The 26,722-nt window shown below is 38.5% G+C and overlaps 1 protein-coding gene across 1 annotated transcript in view; it reads left to right on the plus strand.

Annotated features, from left to right (window-relative positions):
* LOC113121224 (exostosin-1) overlaps positions 1-26,722 on the plus strand; it is a 265,057-nt gene that overhangs the window by 192,681 nt on the left and 45,654 nt on the right. The window contains exons 3-5 of the mRNA XM_026291514.1: positions 13,685-13,778; positions 21,945-22,052; positions 24,331-24,450. Coding sequence (XP_026147299.1) covers positions 13,685-13,778; positions 21,945-22,052; positions 24,331-24,450 — 322 coding nt within the window. The remainder of the gene's footprint in view (positions 1-13,684; positions 13,779-21,944; positions 22,053-24,330; positions 24,451-26,722) is intronic.

Consider the following 26,722-nt stretch of genomic DNA (forward strand, 5'->3'; position numbering starts at 1 on the left):
TGATTCTCAGACAGAACATCGGATTCATTTTTTTTCTTTGCTTTTTCACTTTTTTGAAGGTTTACAGTATATCCTTTTGAAAAAAAAAAACATAACTTAAATTGCATCTTTTTATTCTTCTTCTTTGTGACATTTATAACCAAACAGATTGTTTTTACTACTTGACCTTTAAAATTGTAATACATAAATTACCTTTTTTATGACTGGTTAGCCTCTTCAAGTATGAAATGAGCAGCAATACTTATTTGTAAAGGAGCTTAATTTGAATAAATGGTTTGTTTGGGCTAGGGATGGTCTTTGATTTGTAAATATTCCAGTATATCAGAATATTTAGACTTTATTATCCAATCTTCTGTGATTCAAATTTAGTGAGCCATGCTAATTGTAGCCTCGGTTTTCTGTTCTTAGCTGACAAAATTGGCAGTGGTGTGGTTTTCTTCCGTAGGACAGTTGTACCCAATAAAATTGCCAGTGGGTGTGGTTTAAAAATCATGCACTTTGAAAAAAAAGGGAAAAAAGAGGTCATAGTATTATGCACTGAACTTATAACAACAAACTGAACACAAAAAACCTATACAACAATATTCAGCCCCTGTAGTCATAATTTGCATTTGAAAGTAATGAGTGTCTTCGTTCCTTTTTTGTAAGTTATCTGTTTTAAGCTATATCTACTGTCTACATTGTCCAAATAATCCAATGCTTTTATTATTAGTATTATCATCATCCAATTGACAGAATATGGTCCTGAATATCAAGGTACAGTAATATTCCAGGCCAGCATTATTTCACTTACAACCACCATACAGGGAATAAGAAATAACTTGGTAAATTATGATATGGCTGCACTGAGGGGAATGTGACTTATGTTGATATTTTCCTCTGAGAACTCTTTATGCACCCTGACAGGAGCTTTTACCTCATACTTTATTTCACTCATTTTATCCAAGTGACATTATTCAGTGCAAGAGTAAAATACCTTTCCAAGGGTAATCAATGTGTTTCTCCCTGAGTGAGATTTAACTCAGTGCCAGCATAAATATTCACATGTAAGCTTGAACATTAAGTATTAATAAGCCTATATACAGACAGAGAGGCAGCAAGACCCTGTTTTGAACTTTGCTGTACAGTAGGTCCAATGAATAATGACAGCATTTCTCAAAACTGAAAAGAGTCACAAGTGAACTAAAGCTCAAAAAGCTCAACCAGGAATAAAGTGCTCCTCATTGTGAAATGGAAAGACTTTTTCTTCTTCAACAAGCCAGTCTAGACCTAAGGGTCAAAGTTTGGCTGGTTAGCTTGGCCTTTTAGCTATTGCAGGTACAGAGTTTGCATAGAGTAAACGTTGGTGGGAGATTTGCTTTTGAACCATAATTATGCATGTATGATCTATATTTTACAACGGCTTGGCATCTTACAGCTACAGACCTGATTTTATTCATATGATACATAGAAATAATCAGTCTTGAAAATAATTTTCCATTTAAATTAATTATACTGGCAAAAGAGGGGAAAAAAATTATCAAATTAAACAGAATGTGAAATCAGATTTAAAATTACAAAATGAAGTGGCCTAAATTGACTGAGATTCGTCTGTGTACAGTATGTGTGTGTTTAACATTTTTGTTACGAGATCCAATCAATTATTTAACAATTAGAAAGTCGATGACAAATAGTTTTAGGCAAGCTTGAAAAATGTGGTGTCTTAACTCAAAGTGTGATCATCGCTCTGTCCTTTTCTGCTAAAATCCTTCCCTGTAGGGGTTTACCAGCCACTGCCTTGTTACCAATAATAGTATCACATTTGAGAAGTATGTTGTGAGTTAAACTATGAATGGACGTTGATGTGAACCTGTTACCTATCTGATCCCAAATTACAGTGATCCATTTATGCTGTACTTTTTCAACTGCAAAAACACCTGCTTCTAACCATGTGGGACGCATTAAGCTATCTCTTTCATGTAAATCTTATGTTTTGTTAAAAACCAGCCACTGCAAATAGCAAAACATTTTGCTGATCTTTTGGTTTTGGCATCACGCTGGAGGGCCCCTCAGTAAAAGCAAAAGGCTCGCTTCCCGTACATTAAACATCAAATATCTTCTAATTGGCTGTGATTGTGTGGCATCACAAATCAGTTTTGTGTTCAGTGTTCCTTTGAAGTACTCTATAGAATTATACTTTAAGCTGTGTTGTTGTGTCATTTGATTATAATTCCTTCTTGTATACCCATAATTGACTCTCATTTATTAGAAATCAGCTGTGGGGTAGGGTTTGCGTTAAAATGGATTAGTAAGAAAAATTACACAAGTACAGTTCATGTGAGCTACACTGGTTCATTGGAATACATAAGAAAACACACCTATACAAAATTCACTGCAGTTTCAAGCTGAAATGAACCCCTTTGCTGGCAAAAATATGACTTTCATACCTCCAACCCTCTCCCTAACCTTACCCCATCCCACCTCAATAGCAGCAAAAGTGTTTTACAATACAATATGAACACAATAAGTACATTGTACTTATTTTTTATGTAAGTACATAGTAGTTAAGGCCACCTAATATAAAGTGGGACCGATTTTTTTGAAGCATTGAAAATACAGCTGTTCAATCAGTGTACTGTTTGAGTACATTACTCCGGGATATTGGTGTGTATGAACTCAGAGGGAGTGTCGGCCACATTAAAAAAGTTAACAGCTTAAGTCATTTGTGGATTAATGCGTATTGGAGATGCGAACCATTTAAAATGATTCAGTTCGATTTGGTGAACTGGTTCAAAAAGATCCGGTTACATCAAATGATTCGTTTACGAAACGGATATCACAAACTGCTTTGTTTTGAACTGTCTCACAACAGACACGGAAGAGAAGACAATCCTGAATAAAGTCATAGTTTTTGCTATTTTTGGACCAAAATGTATTTTCGATTCTTCAAAAAATTCTAACTGACCCTTTGATGTCACATGGACTACTTTGATGATGTTTTTCTTACCTTTCTGGACATGGACAGTATACCATTCACACAGCTTCAATTGAGGGACTGAGATCTCTCGGACTAAATCTAAAATATCTTAAACTGTGTTCCAAAGATAAACGGAGGTCTTACGGGTTTGGAACAACATGAGGGTACATTATTAATGACGATAATAATGAATGGTATAATTTTGCTATTTGGGTGAACTAACCATTTAAGTTTGTCTCCTGCAAACTATAGCAAGTTTAACGTTTCTCTCAAGATCCACACTGCTCATTGGCATTGCTCTGGTGTCCCGATAAATTGGATGATATACAGGCTTCTGAGTTTTTTCAGCAGAGGTTGTGAAACATTGAGTTCCGAGAACTTTCCAGGGTTGCCAGGTTTTCTCAAAACCGCAATTGCTACTCAAAACTAGCCCAGTCGTGTTTGGAGAGGGGTTGCCTGGTAAAATTCACATTCCAGGTGCTAAATATCACATGTTAGGGTCGCTTAAACCCGCAGACATAAAAGCAACCCGCAGCAACAGTGTTAAAATTTCACAGAAAAACTTGGCAACGCCGGTGCTTTCTGAGCTGTCACATTGGCGCTGCTTGGGTCTCAATCAACAAAATATTCATCTGTACGCTCACACAAACCTGCACGCATGAAGTCTCTCTGGACCTGCAGTTGGAAACAAGACTGCCGGTCTCCTTCGGCATCTCGTCTTGATCACTTCATCAGCCTACACCATTATAAGTAGCCTTTCAATTTTGTTTTATGCAGTTATGGTGCTTGGGAATACATTTTATTCTCTGGAAGGTTATTTACTGACACATTTAAGATAAAGTGCTTGGTGTTGCATTTGTTTATCTAGCAGAATAGCACTGCATAATTAAGATGTTGATCAAACTAATACATTCAATGTTTGGAACAACTCTTCTGTAATGAGGCATTTTGAGGCTCGTTATCAAAGGCTTACAATCTTTATACTGATACTGATAAAGATTGTTGCTCACATTATTCCTTTCTGTAAAATATGCTATGTCTAGCACACTGTAAGGTATTTGTTGGTTGTCTTAATCATATGCTTTTGTCTTTGTTTATTCAGTCATTGTTTCATTTGCATCTATCTACAACAATTCCTGAATGCCTTGTAATGGAATGGGGCAAGTATTACAACTTGAGTCTCTCCTGTTGCGTAGACCATTTCTGCATAGAGGTCCTCTCTGTCTATTTCTGAATGAGCGTCCTCTGAATAAGAACATGAACGCAGACGGATACGTTTTCTTGCCATGCTCAAACTCTAAAGTTTTCCCAATACACAATATATTGACTAACTAATCATTTCATCATACTTTCGTCTAATCTGTCATTCTTTTACTATTCTCAGGACTAATTTAAGGCAATTAGCTCTAGCCTAGCTATGTGACATTAGTTTGCTCTAACCAGCTGGCGCTCTTTCTGTCTGGTGAGCATTAAAGTATTCTATCTTGGAACTTGCACTTGTCAAGGCCTGTCTATAGTCTGATGTTTTTATGTACTTCCTATCTATAGATGACTTCCTGTGTGGATTTCCTCCTAAACTACATCAATGTTTGGTCTTGGAGGTTATAATTACTACTATTCTGTAAATTTAGTTTGTGCCCCTTGACTTTAATGTCCTGGACCATGTATGCTCACTCATAACATCTGCTTTAAATTTCTGCAGAAATCTTTGTGTAAGGGTTTTCCTTATGCTTTTACAGGATTCGATAGCTATTGGAGTTTAATTAGCTAGTAAAACATCATGGTTAAATGGTATTCTTATCCTTCTGCAAGGGTAATGTATCAAGATTTATTCTTCTATCTTTGTCCTAGTTCCATACATTACTAATATTTCCTTAACTTGTATTTCATGCGATCTGGTTTCTTTGAAGGTTCTCTCGTCAGGTTCTTATGGTTAAATGGAGTCTATCAAGCTTTTGTGGGAGTTAAGCCAGAGAATTGTCCTGTTTTACAGTTCCAATATTTATGCTTGTGTGTTTTTACGCATTATGCATAAAACGTAATTACTTTATTTGATCATTTTACTGACCTGGCATTCATTATAATCCAATAATTTAGATTCCTTGGCTACAGATGCAGAGACTCTTTGGACTGGCACTATTATGAACACAAGCTCTATCAAGCTGATGTATACGTGGTCCTATTCCATCTGAGTTCTAAGTAAGATTCGCCTCAATGCTCCGCAGACATCTTTAAAGTCCACGTGAACAGGAAGTTGCTGCCTACTTTATTTCAGTGTAGTGATGTTTTTTTCAGCTGAAACGGAATATTGAATAGAGCTCATGATTTTGTTTGCGCTCCTGGTCTCAGACTCTCACTCATAGCAATCTAACGGCTGCAGGGGTGTTTTTATGGATATTCTGCCAAGCTGTCAAACTGACGTCATCAGAAAAGGAATGATTTCCAGAGCAGAAGAAAATGTTCAGATTATGATTAAAGATTATGAAGACAAACAATTTGATTAATTGTTTACATTAAGACTAGCAATGTGCGCTGGTAAAGCCAATTTTGATTTAATGCGGAATTTAAGCTATAATCAAGGCTTGTTTATTTTTGCATCTACTGGTGTTGGCCCAACATGGCCTTCACATATCACAGCCTTTCGGGGATTGTCTGTTCATTTTCTTTCTTTTTTTTGGAGGGGGGTAGATTCCTCTGCAGGTTCCGGCAGCTAGATGGAGTTCTATCAAGCATGTGCAGGAGTCTAGCCTACAGAATGTTTATGTATCCATGTATATCTAAGTTGCTGCTAGAACCCTTGTTCTACCTCTATCATTTAACCTAAACTAATGACCTCTTACTTACCTCTTAATTCCCGTAATCTTCCATCAAGCTGCATGTACATGATCGTCCTCATCAGATTTCCAGCTAGATCAGACTCTAAACTATCTAACATAATACTCAAGGTACAGTATAATACTCTTAGCAAAATACTGGTGGTGATTACTTCTCACATGGTCCTCATGTCCAGTCTATCACGTTTTTTCTCATACAATGGCCTATTGTGGTAAGGCTTTCACATCACATAGTTTATAGAAACGTATTGCAGGCTATCAATGTAATTTCTAGCCTGTCTGGCCTTCACTTTACATATTATCTATCGAGGCCTCACATTACTCCCCCCATAGCAGCCTTTGCTCAATTTGGCCTATTGTGAACTTCAGGTAAGTGACTATTATTGTTTACATAACTATCTTTTATTGTCCTTCGCAAAATTGGCCTGTGATGGCTTTTCTCATTATATGAACTACAGTGTCTTTGTGTTAAATGGCATAATGTGGCCTGTCATTAGATGGATCATACAGTCATTCGTTTCTAAATATGACTTCAAACATCAGATTTTAAGCTACTGGGAAGATGGTCATCCTCCTACATTAGACCTGAACCACAAACCATCTCAAAGAATATCTAGCTGTCCTCAAGGTAATCTATGTGCAAGTTATGGTGGTGGTACAATACCTATTCATATTACTCCCAGCAACCTCTATGGTTTACTGCGGCTGAACTTCTTTCTGTGGCCTGTCTTAAGTTACAGTCTTAAGCCCCTCTGTTACCCATCTCATGGCATTTCCGACCATGGTCTATTAACATGGCTTTCCTCTCTGTGCCTACTGAGGCATTTCATTCTATGGCCTCTTACCTTTTCACTTTGGCCCATCTGGGCATCTCCATCTGTGGCCTATCTAGGCCTTTTCTCCTTGGCCTTTGTGGCTTTCCTTTAGGGCCAATCAGGGTTGTTCCATCTTCTGTGGCCTGCCGGGGCCATTCCCACTGTGGCCTATCATGGCCTCTATCACTGTCCAGCCTATCGTGGCCTCTATTATATATTGTAAGAAGTACTTTGTCTGCTGGGTATTTCATTTTCTTCTTTCTTTTGGGGTATGCTCAACCCAGCCTTCATCTTCGGCAGGAATAGCTGGAATCTACAACGTCTGATTCAAGCTACAGATGGGGTCTACTCCAAAATAATACTGTTCTTTGTAATGGTTTTGTAAATACTTTTGTGTTTTATCTTCACCTCCTGAGTCTTTCTGGTAGAACTAGAATATCAAAATCAACTGCGGGTGGCAGACCCTTTTCCTATTTAGCGCCCAATCTCTGGAATAATCTGCCGAACATTGTTTAAGAGGCAGACACACTCTGTCAGTTTAAATCTATTTTAAAGACCCATCTCTTTAACCTGGCTTACCCATAACACACACACACACACACACACACACTTACACATTACTAATATTCAAATCTGTTAAAAGGATTGTTAATCAGGTCAGAGGAACCAGATCTGATCTCACAATCTGACTTGGAACAACCGCTGATTTGTCTGGCCAGACGAGAACTACCATCACTGAATTCAGTGATGAACTGCCTTTAACATAACTGAGTGTTTTCTATTGTCCTTTGGCATTTTTTACATACTATTTTCCTATTTAATACTGTAAAGCTGCTTTGACACAATCTGTATTGTTAAAAGCGCTATATAAAAAAGTGACATGACATATTGATAAACTCAGAACGTTTGCATCAAATAACGAGCTCTATATGTATGACTTTTTAAAGCTAAGTATACCTTATCTGGTATAGCATTGCTAAATGATGATTTTCACACCAGGGTGTCTGTCCAGCAGAGGAAAACGTAGGGCACAAGACCTTCCCTGGCTTCCTTCTGAATTACTATTAATATTGGTTCAGTTTTACTTGTGCCTGTCTAGTTTGAGTGGGTTTATTAGACCTTTAGGGTTTATTAGATTTTTTATTTATTTATGTATTTATTTATTTATTTATTGTATGTTTGCTCTTGAAATTATTTTGTAAAAGCAGACCTATGGCGAATTCCCATTTTAATGACCCATGCTTGGATTACTTTGAAGGACTTTTACCCAGAGCTTTGGACCTATGTGTTTGAGAATTATACTTTTTGTCACTGGACATTTTTTGCCTGTATCTAGTCATTGTGGACCTGTACCCTTTTCATTCTTTTGATGATTGACTTTGTTTTGTGTTTATTTTAGAAGGACATTAAGAAAAGGCTTTTTTATTTTCATCAAGCCCTGCCTCTTATGATTCATTGCTCCATAGTGCATTCTGAGCTTCCTCCAACACGCTTTGGCTTTGAACCCTGGCCTTAACAATAATAAGGATTGAAAAGGCATGTTTGTTTCTTTTTATCTCATATTTGCCTTTAACGCTTTTAGAGTTCAGCATTAGTGTGGTATGTTATTTTCATAGATCATTAATCTTTTAGTGACACTCACTGGACATTTTGTTTCTGAACTGCTGTGATAAGTTGCAACCAACATAATAAAACACAGCCAGATTCATGTTCATCTGTTTTGGTTAACACTGAACAAACTTTTGCTGGACAGTTCACTTAAAAAGTGCCGTACAGTTAAACACGCAAGAAGCTATGTAATATCAGTTGTGACCACAGGCACATTTTCCAAATGAGTCTGAGTTGCATATATATGCTTAAGAAAAAAAACACTCTTACATCAATGTCTGAACCTGTTGACTAATTTTGTCATCATGGACTATTTTCTATTTACCTCACAGTGAATGAATAAGTCTAACTAGCTAAATAATCAGTTTTTGTTTTCCTCTGATAATCACAAGCATGTCCAATGTCTCCTCTGGTCAATTGTATAACTGAATTCACCTGCCAGTGAGGAGCAGAAAGCACAGGCATAAATACGATGTCACTCGTTGCTTTTTTTCCACCTTAAAAGAATGCGGCACCTCTACGAGCCACATTTCCATCTAATTACTGTAGTCACTGACAGCATGGTAGGCCGGTAATTTGATTTATATTGAGTTACACAAGGAATGGATTAACAGCTAATAAAAAATGCATAGCACTGCCTTTGCAGTCACCGCATTTGTCACATGCCTTTACTTTCCTTCATGTGCCCTTTATGCTGCGCTTTGAGCAGAGAATGAGAAATAGACCTGCATATTCATTCACATTCTGTCTTTTTCGCACTCTCTTCAGGATGCTCTTGGCTGGAGAAAATAAATAGATTTACAGGCCTCCGTCGGTTCATGTTATAGTTGTAAATTGCTCCCGATGCTATGTGTTATTGAGCTACCAGAGAGCTAAATGTGCACCACTCATATTGTATTATTTATAATCATATCTTTTCTTGTTTTTCTAGGATGAAGACATAAAAATAGAGTAGGGCACAGTTGTTGGAATATAATTATCCAATAGAAAAACAATATACTGCACATAAAAACATTATTCTTCAGTATAGCGTGGAAGTTATTAGATATAAAGAGTATGCATGTGTTGTTGTAGTTAATATTAATAATCAATTTAACTCAATTACAAATAATAAATAAATCTAACAGGAAATCTAGATTTAAACTGACAGAGCGTGTCTGCCTCCTGAACAGTGTTTGGTAGATTCTTCTAGATTTTGGTAGTTAAATAGGAAAAGTATCCACCACCCACAGTTGATTTTGAAATTCTAGGTATTATCAAATGGCCAGAGTTTTGAGATCATAGCGGACATGAAGAAGATGGAAGATAGAGATGGAAGAATGCGGTTTTACAAATGCTAGAATCAAGACTTTCGGAGGAAAGTTTGCTATCAAAGAGCAGACCTAGGGTCCTAACTGATGATGAAGAATTGACAGAGCAGCCATCAAGTATTAGACTGTGTTCTAGGTTATTACATGTGGGGGTGTTTGGTCCTATAATTAACACCTCTGTTATTTGTGTTTTTTTTTTTATTTAACATTCAGAAATTACTAGTCAACAATTTTTATATCAACTATGCATTCTGTTTTTCAAATTGGTATGTTTTTTTTCAGGTCGCGAAGAAATATAGAGTGTCATCAGCATAACAGTGAAAGCTAACACCATATTTCCCAATAATATCTCTCAAGGGTACACATGTAAAGCGTGAAAAGTAATGGTCCTAGTACCGAGCCTTGAGGTATTCCATACTGCACTTGGGATTAGTATAATACCTCTTCATTCACTGCAACAAATTGATGGTGGTGAGATAAGTACAATTTGAAAAGGTAAACAATAAGTCCGCACACCAGAAAATGCTCCTTAGCAATTTTAATGATTGCTCACCACGTGTAACGTTTCGGGTCCAAGCCCTTCATCAGACATGCCCTTCATCAGACAATGTCTGATGAAGGGCTTGGACCCGAAACGTTACACGTGGTGAGCAATCATTAAAATTGCTAAGGAGCATTTTCTGGTGTGCGGACTCATTGTTTACCTTTGCAACTACTTGTCTGCCCAGCACCCAGTTTTAAGGTTTAGGATGTGCGTGCTGTACCTTTGAATATAAGTACAATTTGAACCATGCCAATGCACTTCCTATAATGCCAACCTAATTTTCTAGTCTATTCAAAATAATTTTGTGGTCAATATTGTCACAATCCAGCGGCACTAAAATCCAGTTCAAATCATCTGTTTGTAATCTGATTAATTAATCAGTATGTAATTTATTCAGTTTTTTTATTCCATGGTCAGTCCTAGATATATAGCATTCTCCTCAGGCAGTTTTCTTCAGTAAGCAGGTCATAGTATGGGGAAGTCACACTGAAGGAATCCATAGCTAGTTTATCAATGCATGCAAAATACAGCTGCAGAGTATGTAAGCATTCAGCTGCACCTGAATTTGTCATGGTGTCTTAGTGTTTGAAACTGAATATATATCACATTCCTCCACCTCTCAATGCCAGGGATGCCACTTCTGTGCCTGATCAGAATAGAATACACAGAGGAAGATCGATAAGTTATTGTGCATTTTGTGGTTATTTTACCTTACAAGATGGATGAAACTGATGTGATCAGATCAGTTAAATAGGTGTGCAAATATGTGTCATAGTTATGTTGAAAAAAAACTTATTTTGAGTGTTCATTGTTAATATGAAGATTTATGAATGACATTATTTTAAGTGTTTATCCAAAATCTAAACAAATTGAAATAAATACAAAAAAGGAAATTAAATAATTAAATCTTATTTCTAACTAAAAGACACAATACAATCTACCTTGCAAAAATAATGTATTATACAAATAGAACAATAGATTTATAAAGACAATATCATGAATCTTACATTGTTGCATTTCAAACCAGGAGAGTCTGAAACAACACAAATTTAACAAGTCGTATACACTGAATTATGAAAGATTTGTGGTTAATTTGGTAGCATTTCATATTGATTAGTTTTACCAATTGCATTATTTATTATTCTAGAAAGTTAGAGGAAAGACTTTGCCAGATATACAGTGATATAATTTATGTAATTTATTTATTTATTATTATTTATTTATTTTTGGTGCCCTGGACAACCCTGATTATTTGCATCCTCATTTGGAACATTAGCCATATGGTCGCCTTTAAATAAACACACATCTAATTAAGATGTTGCCATGACTGTATTAAAATAGCTTCAAATGTAAAAAAAATATATTTCTCACTTTATGATATTATGCCCAAACAAAGGTTATTCCCTACACACAAATTATGAGGAATACATTGACTTTTTGTGTCAAGCTTTCTTTTTTAAATACAGAGCACAAAAAAGAGGCCAATCACATTCAGCAATTGAACACAACTGAAAAGCATTTTTCTTTCTCTACTTAATTTATATTTAAATATTTATATTTTGTTTTTTTTCTTATACTGCTAATTTAACATGTCAGTCAATTATTAAGAAAACAATGTGGTTTAATAAATGTCTGACAAAAAAATAAAGATGGCCTGCACTCTAAAGTAACTTTGGCAAAAAGTATATATATATATTTTTTGCGATACTTTTGGTCTTAGCACCGTGTTATTCATTTGATTGCAATGTTATGCTTGAATTAATTGACAACCCCCTTTTATGAGAATGAGAGAGAATGTTATACCATTTGTGTCCAATCTTCTTGTTGGAGACCCTTATTCGACACAGCAAGAGGCCAGGAGGTTTGATCTTTGAGAAAACGAGTCCCAAAGTGATTCTTACAACTCTGCTGCTTCTAGCAGCTACAGCTTCAGCACAAACTTGCAGGGCAAGCAATCTCAGATGTCTAGAGCCTTATTTTTACAAGTTGAGGAAAATTGTTGTGATCAGAAATCTTGTAAGGTTTGTAGACTGAGGAAAGTGTTGCACACAACACAACTGAGAAGAGATTGAATTTCAACCCACCAGCGCGCAGAGCTTTTTGCCAGTATCTTTGTGAAAGCAAATCAAATATTCCAATGTGTCTGAGTTTACTGTATTGTGTAAGTAGGAATGTGTGTAGGTGTGTGAGCGTGAAGCTATCAGAGACAGATTGTGTTTATGGCTCCTGAATTGACCCTCTGAGAGCATGCTATATAGCAGGACTGTCAAATCCAACCTGTCAATCATTTTTAATGCTGTTCTCCAATTGATTTTGATGACATCAAACGTGAAATTCAGAAGTACTCTATATAGTGGGATATACTTAGTAACACACTGCCCGACCCAGTATTTTCTGCAAATACTTCAGATATCTTAGTTTCAAATAAATGTAAAAATGTATTATCCATTATATGCTCACCTGAGAATAAATCTGCTCATTTTGTTTTGATAACAACCCTGCTTCACATGGTTAGAAAGAGAGAAATAAGTTCGGAAGAACAACAAAACCTTTACCACTTATTGGCTGGATGGCTGATGCAGGATGATGATGATATAAGAAAGAAATGGAGAGAAAAAAAATGAGGCAGTAATTATAAGAGAATTAAAGAGAGGAGAGAGAGCTCTAGCCAGATTAAGGCTGACTGTCAAAACAGAAGGAGAGAGCAAATAACAGGATCTCTCACTTTCATCCCTCTATCTTCAGCTTAATCTTGATATTTCTCTCCCAGTATGTTTATTGTGTCGTAATTATATAAAACGCCAGAATAAATATAATACACCATCAGACTCTACAATCTGATTGGATGAGCTGCATCATTAGAAATAACCTCCTACACCTGTGACCACATTGTCTGATATTAATAAACCAAGTCTGGTCACCATAGTAAGCCTACCGCCTGGTTAATTAAGCAATGTCGAATGAGAAAGAGTGCTGTTGTGCCGAATATCAGCACAGCTAAGATTTGGTTGTAGTCAGGACAAGCATGATTGTGAGCAGCATGTTGGGTACTTAGCATATTGAATACTTAGTCTGTCTGAAATTGTTTATATATATATATATATATATATATATATATATATATATATATATATATATATATATATATATATATATATATATATATATGTTAATACTGATTTTATTTTATTTTTATTACCATATATGTTTTACTCTGTTAACTGTTAGGAACTATGTTACTTTAAATATTTTTTATGCATTGTTTTATTATTAACAAATAACTAATTAAATGAATTAATATATAGACCCACTGGCAGTTTGCCGAACAGTAAAGTAATGGTTGTGAACATGCTCGTGAATGATTGCTGATTGGTGATAGTTTTCACCATTAGCCCCACCCACTTTTGGTTACTTGTGTGAGCATTTGCTGTAAACGTATGAGTATATGCATGTATTTAAATCAGTCTCATCATGGTTCAAGGTTAAGATTGACAGTAACAGTTTATGAAAATCAAATTGAACAAATGTTAAGCAAAATGTCTTTGTATGGACATTTGTATGTATTTTTAATGGACAAATTCTAATGTTGTTTGTTGTATTTATGTTTGTGTCCACAGGTTTGATTATCAAGAGCTGCTACACAACTCCAGTTTTTGCCTTGTTCCTCGGGGCAGACGGCTCGGGTCCTTCCGCTTTCTAGAGGCCCTGCAGGTGGGTGACTCTGAAGTTTCCTTCTCTAAAACTCTGTCACACCATGCTTCCTTTCATAACAGGTGTTTTTGATTTGCCTGGATGTTTTTAGGGCTCAGCCATTTGGAGCCCTGAGGTTGCACTACCCTGACGTAGAGGTTATTGATATTGACATTCTGTCATCTTTTCAAAAACACCCAGAGTAGATTCTTATATTGGAGAGGAGAGGTGAAGAGATCTATTAATAAACTTCTCTCTCTTTCTTTCTCTCACTCGCTCACTCACTCTATCTCTCTCGCTCTCTGTGTGGTTATTCATTAGTTGTGTTCTCAGTCTCTTCTGTTGGTTTAGTAAGGAGAATCAACTAATGATGCAGTCAAAGGTCTAGCAATTTCACATCTTATTTTCTTGCAGGAAAGATTACAGTTCACTGACTCTACCAACATAACTGTTGAGCATTGTATTATATGCTTGTGGTACCAATTAAGCAATCATTTTAATCTTATTTGAGGTGTTCAGCTTTTGTGTGAACAGCGAAGTTTGTGAAAAGCATTCAAGTCAATAAAACCTATGGTCAGTGATGCAGAACGCATGCATGAGCTGAAACGTCAGCTGAATATATCGATATCTGACTGCCATAAATCAGGAGCTGTCAGTGATACTTATGATTCTTAGATGAACAGAGAGTTTGAATATTATATAACATTTTTAAAAAATTTCCTTTGGAAAATTACAGTAAGATAGTACAGTAAGATTTTATCAATTAAATGCATCCCAAGTAGATACAATATGTTTACATTAAAATATTTTTTTTTTCACATGTTTCTTTAATAAGTTTCACATGTTTCTTTAATAAGTCTCTCTCAAGGCCTCATTTATTTGATCGAAATTACAGTAAAAAAAAGTAATATTTTAAAATACTACTTTCATAACTAGTCTCTATTTTGTTTATATATTTCAATGTAATTTATTCCTGTGATGCAAAAGTGAATTTTCAGCATACTAAATCCAGTCTTGAGTGTCACATGACTCAACGAAACCAGTGTAAATAGTGTAAAACAATATTTTCTGCTACTTTTGAATTATTGCAAATTATAACAAAAGCTTTAAATGATAAACTTTTTTGGGGGGGGGGGGTTAACAACAGTTGTCATGGCTGCTGGCAGGCAAGGAGAACAGAGGAGATTCGGTCTAAATGCAGAGTTTATTAGAGATTATTTGGTTAAAATAACAAAGGTGACAACAAGGAATCCAACCCAAGAAGTCAAACGCAAGAGCAAAAACAGTGCAACCATCAATAAACAGCAAATGAGCAGGGTTTAAATACACAGACTGAACCAAAGAGACAGGTGTGGAACATAATTAGCAACTATGGGAAACAATGAAAACATACTGCAAATCATGGAACAACAAGAAACAGTGGCTGCATCCGAAAGTGTAAATAGCAAAAGACGTAATTTACAATAAGCGCAAATAGCAATGGACGCTATTTAGACTAAGCGTAAATAGAAATTAGATTCTATTTACACTAAGTCACAATAGCATTTTTTCTTAGCAATATATGCTATTTACACCAAGTCAAAATAGCAGTATTTTTAACAATATGCTATTTACACTAAGTGCAGATAGCAACATATTCAGGATAGGATATATATACTGCTTATTGCAAATAGTGGCAATTTACTTCACTTCAGTATTATAGTATATTATAAAACAGTATGCAGTAATAACGTATTGAGTGTAAATCATAATTTTAATTAAAATTATTAGATGGATGCCACCTTATTGGGACAATGAAAACCCTCGATACACCTACCCTAACCCTACCCGATACTTTATTTCCAACTTTTTGGTTATTTCCTTAATTTGTATTAAAAAATAAATGCCTTTCTGATGTGATATGAGATTTGAATAGGAGGAGAGAAAAAGTTTGGTAAAAGTGGATTTCGAACCTTGGTCAATCGCATCAAAAACACAACACTACCCACTTTACGTTTTTATAGCGTTAACTAGTCCTCTAACACATTAGTGTAAAAAGACATGTATATGTAAATACTTCTAAAATCAGTACTTGTGTGTGTTGATTATATGTATATAATTGTGTGAAATTTAATTAAGATGTTTTTGTTAGTGACTGGAGCTACATATTTATAGCACTTAGAGTATCTGATAATTATGAAGGTCACTTTATGGGAAACGTTCCATCCTCTAATAAGTAAAAAGTTGCATAAAATCATTGAGTGGATTAATAAAGATGTGTCCATACGCTGACAGAGGCTTCTCTGTCTCATCTTTAGCCTGTCAAAAGTGATATTTGTCGGTCAGGTATGAGAGGTAAAGACAGGGTGTTTGACTTTCCTCTGTATTTTTCACATCTCTCCAGCAGTTGTGTAAGGCTCCCTGTGTTGTGCTCTCTGATGGGAGCACTTTGAAAAGAGACATCAAAAGGCTTTTAGATGCTGCTGCATGTGGGGCAGTCCTTCTGTTGTCAACCACCTCCATTTAAACATGGGAAGAGGAAGTCAGGACTGTGTGTGTGTGTGTGTGTGTGTGTGAAAGGCCAGGTGGGATTACCAAAGCTGTGGTCTCTGCCACACTCCTGATATCTGGCACAAACCTCCCTTAAGTCTTCCATATGACTGTCACCTCTGAATGCTGGACAGTGAGGTGCGGTCTGGAATTCATAAACAGTCTCTACTAAAAAAAAAATACCTGCCTCACTGTAGACCAATTACACAAAAATCTATAAATTTAAAGGTTTTTGTTTCTTTTAGGATGTGTGTAATTATTTTACTTCAATTCAGTTCACTATAGTTTTACTTTCCGTTACAAATTGTTCCATCTGCCACTGAGAACAAACGCAACTATTGCATTTGCATAACCATATCTCATGTAATCTCATAAAAGCATATAATTTGCTTGTGCCCATCCATCCTCTGTCACGTTGGTTATTATTGTGGTGTTTACAATTCCTTTTTACCCATCCCTAAACATCATAACTGACCGTTCGCAAAGACCCGCCCTCCTTTGTTACTGTTGCTGTTCCCAACAAAACAATGCCGCTCTCTCACTACACATCATATTCTCACGCAGTGAAAAATACATCGCAGAGCAAATAAGAAACTGACAACCAGCAGACAGACAAGACAGAGCAGGTTATTTCTGGTATGAAACAAGGACTCAGGACCCTCAGCTTTCAAACTGTGTCATTTTTAAGGAAATTCAGACAATAAATACCATTTTGTGGCTCTTAAGTGTCGTGAGAGATCAACATGAACCGATCATCTTTTCATATTTACGTAAAACACGAAATGAACCTACAACAGCACAGCTTAACACTCTGGCACACATTTATGTTTAGATATATTGAAAAAAAAATGTTCCCCCATTTTAACACGGATTTCTATTGAGACCAGCCATAGATGTCGGGCAAGATGGCACATAATATGTGCATTCTGATTAGTCAGATCACCTGTCAATCAAGCTCTTTGCGAATAGTCAATTCTGTTATTGTTTTTTTTTTTTTTTTTTTTTTTGTTTAATTAAAATATCTTAATTTGTGTTCAGAAGATGAATAAATGTCTTGTGGGTTTGGAACGACATTGGGCTGAGTATAATTAATGACAGAATAGAAAAATTTAGGTGAACTATTCCTTTAATTGCATTAATCAGAGGCAGTTGTTTAGCCAAAAGTGTTATTAAACTGACCATTACAGTAGTGTACTATAAATCTGTGACATATTAAAACACTATAGCAATCAAAGACAAATGTGTTTCAACATAATGCACATGACAGTGCTGTTTAAGAACAAAGGTATATTATTGCTCTAGAGTTTCTGTTATGGCATAGCTGATTCATCAGAAGAAAAAAAATAAAGGATCAGGCCTTTTTATTTCTTTTTTTTTTCACCAAAAAAGAAAGGAACCTGAGGAACCAGAGGAAGATATTATTATACCAGGGAAGTAGCCTAACATTGTGCAGTGTCTGTTTTTTCAATGTTTTTTTTTTTTTTACAAGATTCTGAATCATGTCATTCTGACCTCAGTCAGTCTTAGTCATAGTCAGTCAGTTCCAAATTTCAGCACATTCTGTAACAATGTCATATTGGCATCAACATAAAGTTTTGTCCACTTTGCAGCCTATGATGAAAAAAAAAACACTTTGACGGGCCTGACTGAAGTTTGTGACTGTTGTGGGCCAGGAAACGTCTCAGGTTACGGATGTAACCAAGGTTCCCTGAGAGGGAAAGAAACACTGCATCCTCTGAGGAGATACTATGGGGAACACCTCATCGTGACCCGTGTCTGAAGCATACTGTGAAAACGCCAACGTGTTGGCCGGCGACAGCCTCTGGCGTCACTACCAGTGCGACTATAAATACGCGCCCGTAGGACCCATGACTTATCTTCTTCATGAAGCTTGCATCTGAAGCATGGCAGGGAGCTAGAGGACGCAGTATCTCGTTCCCTCTCAGGGAACCATGGTTACATTCATAACCTGAGACATTCCCTGTCAAGGGAACTTCGAACTGCGTCCTCTGAGGGGACACTATGGGGAACAGTATACCCACGCCGCCATGCTGAGGGGAGTGCAAGCCAGAATCATGGCAAACACTAAGTACCAACTCTACCATTTCACCGGGAGTCGCCCCTGGGACGGTTCGACGGATGTCCATGACATTATCCCTTATGGCCAAAGGCCTAAGCTACATACCCAACTTACCTGTAGGGCCTCGGCCCAGGGTAGAGCTGGAGGCTTGGAATCACGAAAGATTCCTTTAAAGGGATACGGCTAAGAACATAGCACTGTCTATTACCAAGTCTTGCCTGTCACACAGGGGCTACCGCTAGCTTTCGCAAAAACTTGCCGAAAGCCAACAGTACTCTAGTAGTAACGCTCCCTGTTCTAGATAGGTATCGGAGGATACCTGGGTGGAGTGGTGCCCAGGATAAACGGGGCTTTAACCGACTCAAGAAAGGGCACGAAGCCCTCACCATATAGGAAGCCCTCACCATATAGGATTTTACAAAGAACGCAGAGTACTAGCGTGCGAACTTACCACAGTGTGGATTTCAAAAAGTGTGCAAAGACTTCACGTGCACACTTACCATAGCATGGATTTACAAATACTGTTCTAAGGAGGGCTCTCGTGGCACTCTGATAGAGCAGCTCATAAATGGATTGGCCAGGGAGCAGAGCAATTGGTGGACGGAACATACAGATGAAGCCTCGGCCACGTCTGTACCATGGCGTCCAGCCCCAATGGAGCTTGATGACTCAGAGGAAGCCAGAGGGGATAGTGTGATGCTCTCTCGAGCTGCAAAACTGATCCACCCAAGTCTGGCCAACCTCTCCAACTCTGCTTCAACACCTTGGTGTGAAGGCGCCAAGAACGCGTAACCCTTACCATACAGGATTTCAAAAAGTGCGCAAAATCTTGCATGCACTCTTACCACTTTACGTGGATTTCAGAAACTGCACAGAGTCCTGCGTGCACACTTGCCCCGTGGATTTCAGATGCAAAGTGTTAACGTGCACACTGACCACCATGTGGTTTTGAAAAAGTACACAGGCTTAGCGTGTGACAACCACAGTATGTGGGAGCTCACCTTCGGAGAGACCTGTGAAGCCTACTACCTGATAGCCACAATATGGGGGAGTTCACCTACAGAGAGGCCTAGAGAGGCCTACTACCTGTTACCAGATAACCACCTCAAGTGGAAACTGAAAGTAATATGGAACTCAACTCCAGGGAGGCCTGGTGACGCCTACTACCTGACAACCACAAACCGTGGGAGCTCACTTTTTAATGGAAACGCACAGTATGTGGGAGCTAAATCTCCAGGGAGGCCTGGTGAGGCCTACTACCTGACAACCACAGTACATGGGAGCTCGCCTTCAGAGAGACCTGGTGAAGCCTACTATCTGAAAACCACAATATGCTATTTAGTGGAAACGCACAGTATGTGAGAGCTAAACCTCCAGGGAGGCCTGGTGAGGACTACTACCTGACAACCACAGTATGTGGGAACTCACCATCAGAGAGGCCTGGTGAAGCCTACTACCTGATAACCACAATATGTTGGAGTCCAGACAGCCCCTCATGTCATCCCCTACTAGGTATCGCTGTGATCCAGGCGAGAACACTGCCTCGTCTGAATCACATCCCTCAGACCCTGCTTACCTCTCCGTGACCCACGATTCCTCTTGCCCCTGCCCTTAGGCGGGGGAGGAGCGCGAGCCGCGACACTAGCCTTCTGCGCCCATCTACGATCCTCAGATCGAGATGGGCCAGGTCCCCTTTGTTGTTCGGGCTCGGATCTGGACCTTCGTGGAATGAGGATTTAAAGGCAGTTGAGCGCACCCTTGCCTCCCTGAACTTTTCAACCACCAACTCGATGGAGGTACCAAAAAACTCAGAAGGCGAGACCGGAGCATCGAGAAGAAACACCCTTTCTTCCCTCCCGATGTCTGCCACGTTCACCCACAGATGTCTCTCCGTTACCACCATGGCGGCCATAGACCAACCCATGGCGGAGGCGGCCTGCTTGGTAGCTCGGAGAGAGAGGGCTGTGGTGCGGTGCAGCTCGGCTACCTGGTCAAGTGAAAAGCCCTCGCCTGTATCCAGGTCTTTCAGAAGGTCTGCCTGGTAAGCCTGAAGCACTGCCATCGAGTGCAATGAAACCACAGCCTGACCTGCTGCCGCGTATGATTTGCCATTTAAGCGGAATGTATCCTGGAGGGGCTTAGATGGCAAAGAGGGAGATTTAAGAGAGGACGTTTCCCCCACAGAGAGATAGCTAGCCAGCGTCTCTTCTACAGGGGGCATCCTCTCATAGCCGTTTTCTTTCATGCCCTCGATATTAGCATAACTCGTATGCTGAAACCGATGGATGTGAGAGGAAAACGGCCTCTTCCATTACTTTTTGACTCGTGACGTTACCTTTCTGGCACGCTTCCATGGCAAGACTAATTTTGCCGTAGCGCGATCTATAACCTCTAACAGCTCCTCATACGCAGGGCAGGAGGATTGAGAAGGCGCAGCCTCAGCTTCTTCGCCACTCTCAGAAATCTCCTGCTCTTTCTGGGTAGAACCCAGCAGAGCACTAACTTCAGTGTCAAAATGGGTTAATGACAACGCATCTTCCTCCCGAAGTTCACTCTCATTTGCCGCCGGAGAGTGTGAAAGAAAAAGTCCCTCTCTACACTCCTCAACGAGATCCACCTGTGATCCCCACAAGCTCATTCTCCTCCGTGCCTCGGCAACGGCGGGTCCTGAGCTGCGGGATCCAGATGGCTGTCCCTCTTTCCTCGAAAATAGAGACAAATGAGAGCGGAGCTTTTTCACAGAAAAACGCTCGCAGTGCACGCAGATTGCCCCCTCAAGGACATCGCGTGCGTGCTCTTCTCCCAAACAAGAGATGCAGATGCTTCAGACATGGGTCACGACGAGGTTTTCCCCATAGTGTCCCCTCAGAGGACACAGTCCGAAGTTCCCTTGACAGGGAACTATAGCTAAGACCATGAAGATTAAATAAATAAATATTTGTTATAGTATTTATTTAGCTTTATTAAATGAATAGTCTACCCAAAATGTACATTCTGTCATACTACACCTGTAGTTACAAACCTGTATGATTTTCTGTTTTCTGCGGAACACACAAGAAGATTTTTTTGAAGAAAGTTGTTAACCACAGTTTCGGTTCCCATTGACTTCCATTGTATCTTTTCTCCATATAATGGAAGTCAGTGTAAGCAAACATATCGTATTTTGTGTTCTACTAAAAACAGAAAGTCACCCAGATTTGGAACGACTTGAGTGTGAGCAAATCTTGACAGATTTTCAATTTTCAAGTGGACTATACTTTTAATGTTTGTACAGTTACAACTGTTAATTGTTAGTTTAAGTTAGCTCTGGTCCATTCAATTTAATTCCATTTAATTTAATGAATGGATACAACTTTACAATCTGGCAGAATCTGCTAGCTATTGGCAAATGAAAAAATTCCATGGAAGAAATGACATTGTTTCAAGGTGTCAATGTACAGTTTGACAACAGTTTATCGATTGAAATGCAGACTGTGAAAGTGTTTGTACAGTTGTTAGGGGCAGTTGTGTAGAGGGCTGAGGATTTGATATGGGTCTGTGTGTGTGTGTGTGTGTGTGTGTGTGTGTCTGATTTGCAGGCGGCCTGTATTCCTGTGCTCCTGAGTAACGGATGGGAGCTGCCCTTCTCAGAGGTCATTGACTGGAGTAAAGCTGCCATCATTGGAGATGAGAGATTATTGCTGCAGGTACACACACACACACACATTCGCATCAGACTATCAGTGCATAATCCCCCCAGGACAAAAACAAACAAATAGTCTTCTTTATAATAATGTAATTGTACAGTAAGGAGACCACATTACTGTATAATCTGTTTAAAACCCTCCATCATTCTTCATAACAGCAGACTGAAAATCCTGCTTTTTTTCACATTTTCTAAAACAACCACTCGAAGCACTGGGAGCATTAATTAAATGCTGCTGAAATTCTCATAAGAAAAAAAAAATAAGAAGGAGCGCCAATGAATCCCAGGAGGTTGTAAGAGTGGTTTTAAAAATGATATCACACTTTCCCCCAAGTTCTTAATTATTCAAGCCAATTCACTATTTCCCTAAAATACAGAAGGAGAAATTAGCCTCTATTTGCAGAGACAATTGTTATTTTAATATTTTAGCATGACACAACTAATTAAGTCTTTTCTTGTTTTTAAAAGTGAATTAAAGTAATGAAGACAGACAATCACAAACAAACACACAACCCAACGCAGAGCGGCAGCCAGACGTGCACAGCATTCCCACACTAGAAGGGGTGTGCCACAGGGCTTAGTTCTAGGACTATATAAATTAAACATTACTATTATTATTATAAAAATGTCTGACTTTAAAAATTTGCTGGTGGCATCAAATGCAATGCTGAATGACATTTTAGACTCTTTCTTTCTCACAAACATTCACATTTCCGCATTTCACCTACAGTATGACTGCAATGTTTTATTAGCCCATTAATTTCATAGTGTAGGACAACTATTTTCAAAAATTACCAGAACAACAAAATACAAAACTACATCTTCTAAAATTATTTTCATAAAGGCCCATTTATCTTGTATAAGAAAAGATATTAAGCTCCATATTATAAAAATAACTTTTCAAACTAAATAATGGACCTTTGTCTAAGTAAATTATTACAATATTAAAATATTTATTTTATTTAAAGTTGACAATATATATACTTTTTCTGTTTGCTATTTATGTTAAATTTATAAACTTTCTAAATAGATAGATGTCTATTAGACTGATAGAACAAAACAAAAAAGATTTGTTCATTTATTACTTATACTGTTTAAAAAATAATAATGTGTCATGGTTTCTGACCAGAAAAAGGAAAAAAAAGATACTAAAATAAAAATGTGGGTGATGTGTTAAAATATGTTGTGTTAAAACAATTTGAAATCCCCATGGAGTCCCAGAACCTTAGTTTGAAAATATTTTGTGTATGGCATGAAAAGTTATGTTGCATTTCTTTTAATATGGGAAGTTTATTAATGGTTGTTTTGTGTTACATCTCTTTGACATATTAGTGTTCAAATGCCACCACAGTTTCGAAGCAGAATAAGCACTTTTATCCTGGAGAGAACTGAGAAAATGTCATGACTCTGGGGCTTAGATTCCATTGTAGGACCTGTAGGCAGCTTTAATGCACACAAATTAAAATACAGGTGCTGGTCATATAATTAGAATATCATGAAAAAGTTGATTTATTTCCCTAATTTCTTTCAAAAAGTTAAACTTGTATATTATATTAATTCATTACACACAGGCTGATATATTTCAAATGTTTATTTCTTTTAATTTTGATGATTATAACTGACAACTAAGCAAAATCCCAAATTCAGTATCTCAGAAAACCGTCAAGTCAGCAATCTTCCCCATGATTGTGTACCATACAGAACTAGACTGAGAGACCATCGAGTGAATTAGCTGATTAGAGTGTGGCACCAGGTGTCTTTAATATTGAACCTTTTCACAATATTCTAATTATCTGAGATACTGAATTTGGGAATCAAAATTAAAAGAAATAAAAATTTGAAATATATCAGTCTGTGTGTAATGAATGAATATAATATACGAGTTTCACTTTTTGAATGGAATTAATGAAATAAATCAACTTTTTAATGATATTCTAATTATGTGTATGGTAGTATGCATTACATCAACATCATCAGTTTGTCTGTCATATTTCAGATGGGATTGTTTTATTATTCTGTCACAGTGTAATTGAAGATGTTATTGAAACAGGACAGATATAAACTATTGAGTAGCCTAACTCCTGCATTGCTTGTACAATCTTAATAAAAGACTAAACTAATAGCGGAATAGCGGGCAGCTCAGTATTAAGTTGGGGGGAATTAGAGGGAGCTCAAAGATTGCACTGTTGAACAAACTGCTACTATCCACAGAATCTCTCTCTCTCCTTCTCTCCTTCTCTCACTCTCTCCTTCTCTCTCTCTCTCTCTCTCTCTCTCAGGTTCCATCTATCACCAGGTCTGTGGGTTCAGACAGAATCCTGGCACTGCGGCAGCAGACTCAGTTCCTGTGGGACGCCTACTTCTCCTCCGTCACAAAGATAGTCTTAACCACATTAGAGGTTAGTCTGCACTTAAAGTAGAGAGAGATGCACTGCGTCCAAATGAGTCATACTGGGGGAAATGTGTGAATGACTGGCTGCCAGCAGCTGGCAGCATTTTTTTTAGCACTTAAAAGGATAGTTCACCCAAAATGAAATACAATCAAAATACCACCATTTACTTACTCTCATGTCAATCCAAAGAAAAATAAATAAGTATGATTTTCACAAAACAAGATATTCTGATTAAAGAATTTTAGTTTTTTTGTGTGAAACAACCCTTTTAACTCTTTCTTAAGGCGTGTCAAAACCAAAAACATAACGGATAATAACTGTATTTTTGTTCACATCAGAAGGCAATAATGTTATTTTTATGTGAGCATTTTGATTGGCTGGAAAAGAATCATTGTTCCAATGATTTTGTTTCTCATTGTCACACTATGTGTAAGTCGAGGAGCGCGGAAACAGGAATGCACAGAACATTGTTCTTTTAATTCAGTAATCCACAGGAATCCACAGGGCAGACAGAAGAACAGGAAACACAAAAGGTAGACGTACAATCTCTGACAAACATGAACATGGGCTTATAAACACAGGATGGTTGGGAAAACACAGGTGCTAGGAATGACACAATCAACATGACACGGAACATAATGAGACATAAATGAGTCCAGGGTCTCCCTTGCACTGTAGAACTACGGGGGGTGGGGGGACCAAGGAGGAGGGTCGGAGGCAGCGATGGAGAGCCAGGGTGATGGGGAGGAGCTGAAGGTTGGAGCCAAGGGGATGAAGGAGCCAAAGGATTGACGTCTCGAGGCGTAGGATGAACGACGCCAGACCAAGGCAGAGCCAGAGGGACGAAGGACTCAGGCAGAGCTTGTGGACTGCCGAGCCACGATTGAGAGGAGGGAGCTAAGTGCAATGGTGGAGCTGACGGGTCAACGGGCAGATGCAGAGTCCAGGCCTCGGAGGCTGGAGGCGGAGGTGAGGGAGACTCCAACCATGGTGACGCTGGAGGATGGCAGACCCACAGCGCTCGCAGTGCAATGATGGTGGGCTGATGGCAAGCAGAGGGGCTGCCAGATGACTGAAATGGAGGAGGCTGGAGCGGGTGGGAGGGCAGGCATTTTCTAGGAGCGGGCACTGGAGGACACTTTCTAGAAGCAGGCACTGGAGAATCAGAAGCCCCCTCAGGGAACCATGGACAAAGGAGGGATGGACAGGACCAGCGGAGACAACAGAGAGAAGTGGGGGCAGTTCGATCTCCAGATCAGATTCCCAGTCAATGAGATCCTCCTCCTTGTTTTGGCCCTTTTGCCACTCCATATTCAGCTCACCCTCAGCCACGGTGCAGGAGGGAAAGCTCCTCTCTGCGCTCACACAGTCCGTGGCTTTCTCCCTCGTGGCAGGCGGTGTTGCTGGCTCACACACCTGGACTGACGTCGTGGCCTCTGGCTCCATGGGGATCCTCTGTCGCTCTCTCTAGCGATGGCTCGTTGGACATGGTGGGCTCGGACATGTGCTCCGCACATCGGGGAGATGGTTGGCTGGGTTCTGGGTCATTTCTGCCAAGTGTCCACTCCACAAAGGCGGCAAATTCCTCCCAAGGACCATCTTCAAGATGACAGCGCTCTGCACTTGGCATTCAGGCTTACATCATAGTCCAGGGAGCTGGTGATGTGAGCTAACAAAAGGAACTATCTAGTATGTACCTTTACCTCGAGAGATTTGCCTCCCTGTTCCAGCAGGAGGAGGAGGAATTCAAGGCAAAGGAATGAATCCATGAGCGCACTATGGGAAAAAAAAAACACTGATAGAAAAAACACAAAAACAAAATGGAGGGGAGACAAGCAATCTTAACTGTTTCTGGTCGGAGATTCTGTCACACTATGTGTAAAGTTGAGGAACAATGAACGAGAAAACCAGGAATGCACAGAACAATCTTCTTTTAACTCAATAATCCGCAGGAATACACGGGGCAGATAAGGAGCACAGAAAACACGAGATGTACAATCTCCGACCAACGTGAACTGAATGGACATGGGCTTATAAACACAGGATAACAGGTGCTAGGAATGACACAATCAACATGGGACACGGAACACATGGAGGGAAAACACAACAAAATGAGTCCAAGGTGTGACACTCTTTTTTTTTTTAGCTATTCTCTCTGATTTCTAACTTTATGTTTATAGTTCCACTTAAAGTTCTAAAGTTAAGCTATATGGTGACCTAACAGGCATGTAGTGTCAAAATTGGTTATAATATAAATGTAAAAAAGAAAAATCTAAAA

Source organism: Carassius auratus, chromosome 20 (genome assembly GCF_003368295.1).
Source record: "Carassius auratus strain Wakin chromosome 20, ASM336829v1, whole genome shotgun sequence".
NCBI classification, from domain to species: Eukaryota; Metazoa; Chordata; class Actinopteri; order Cypriniformes; family Cyprinidae; genus Carassius; species Carassius auratus.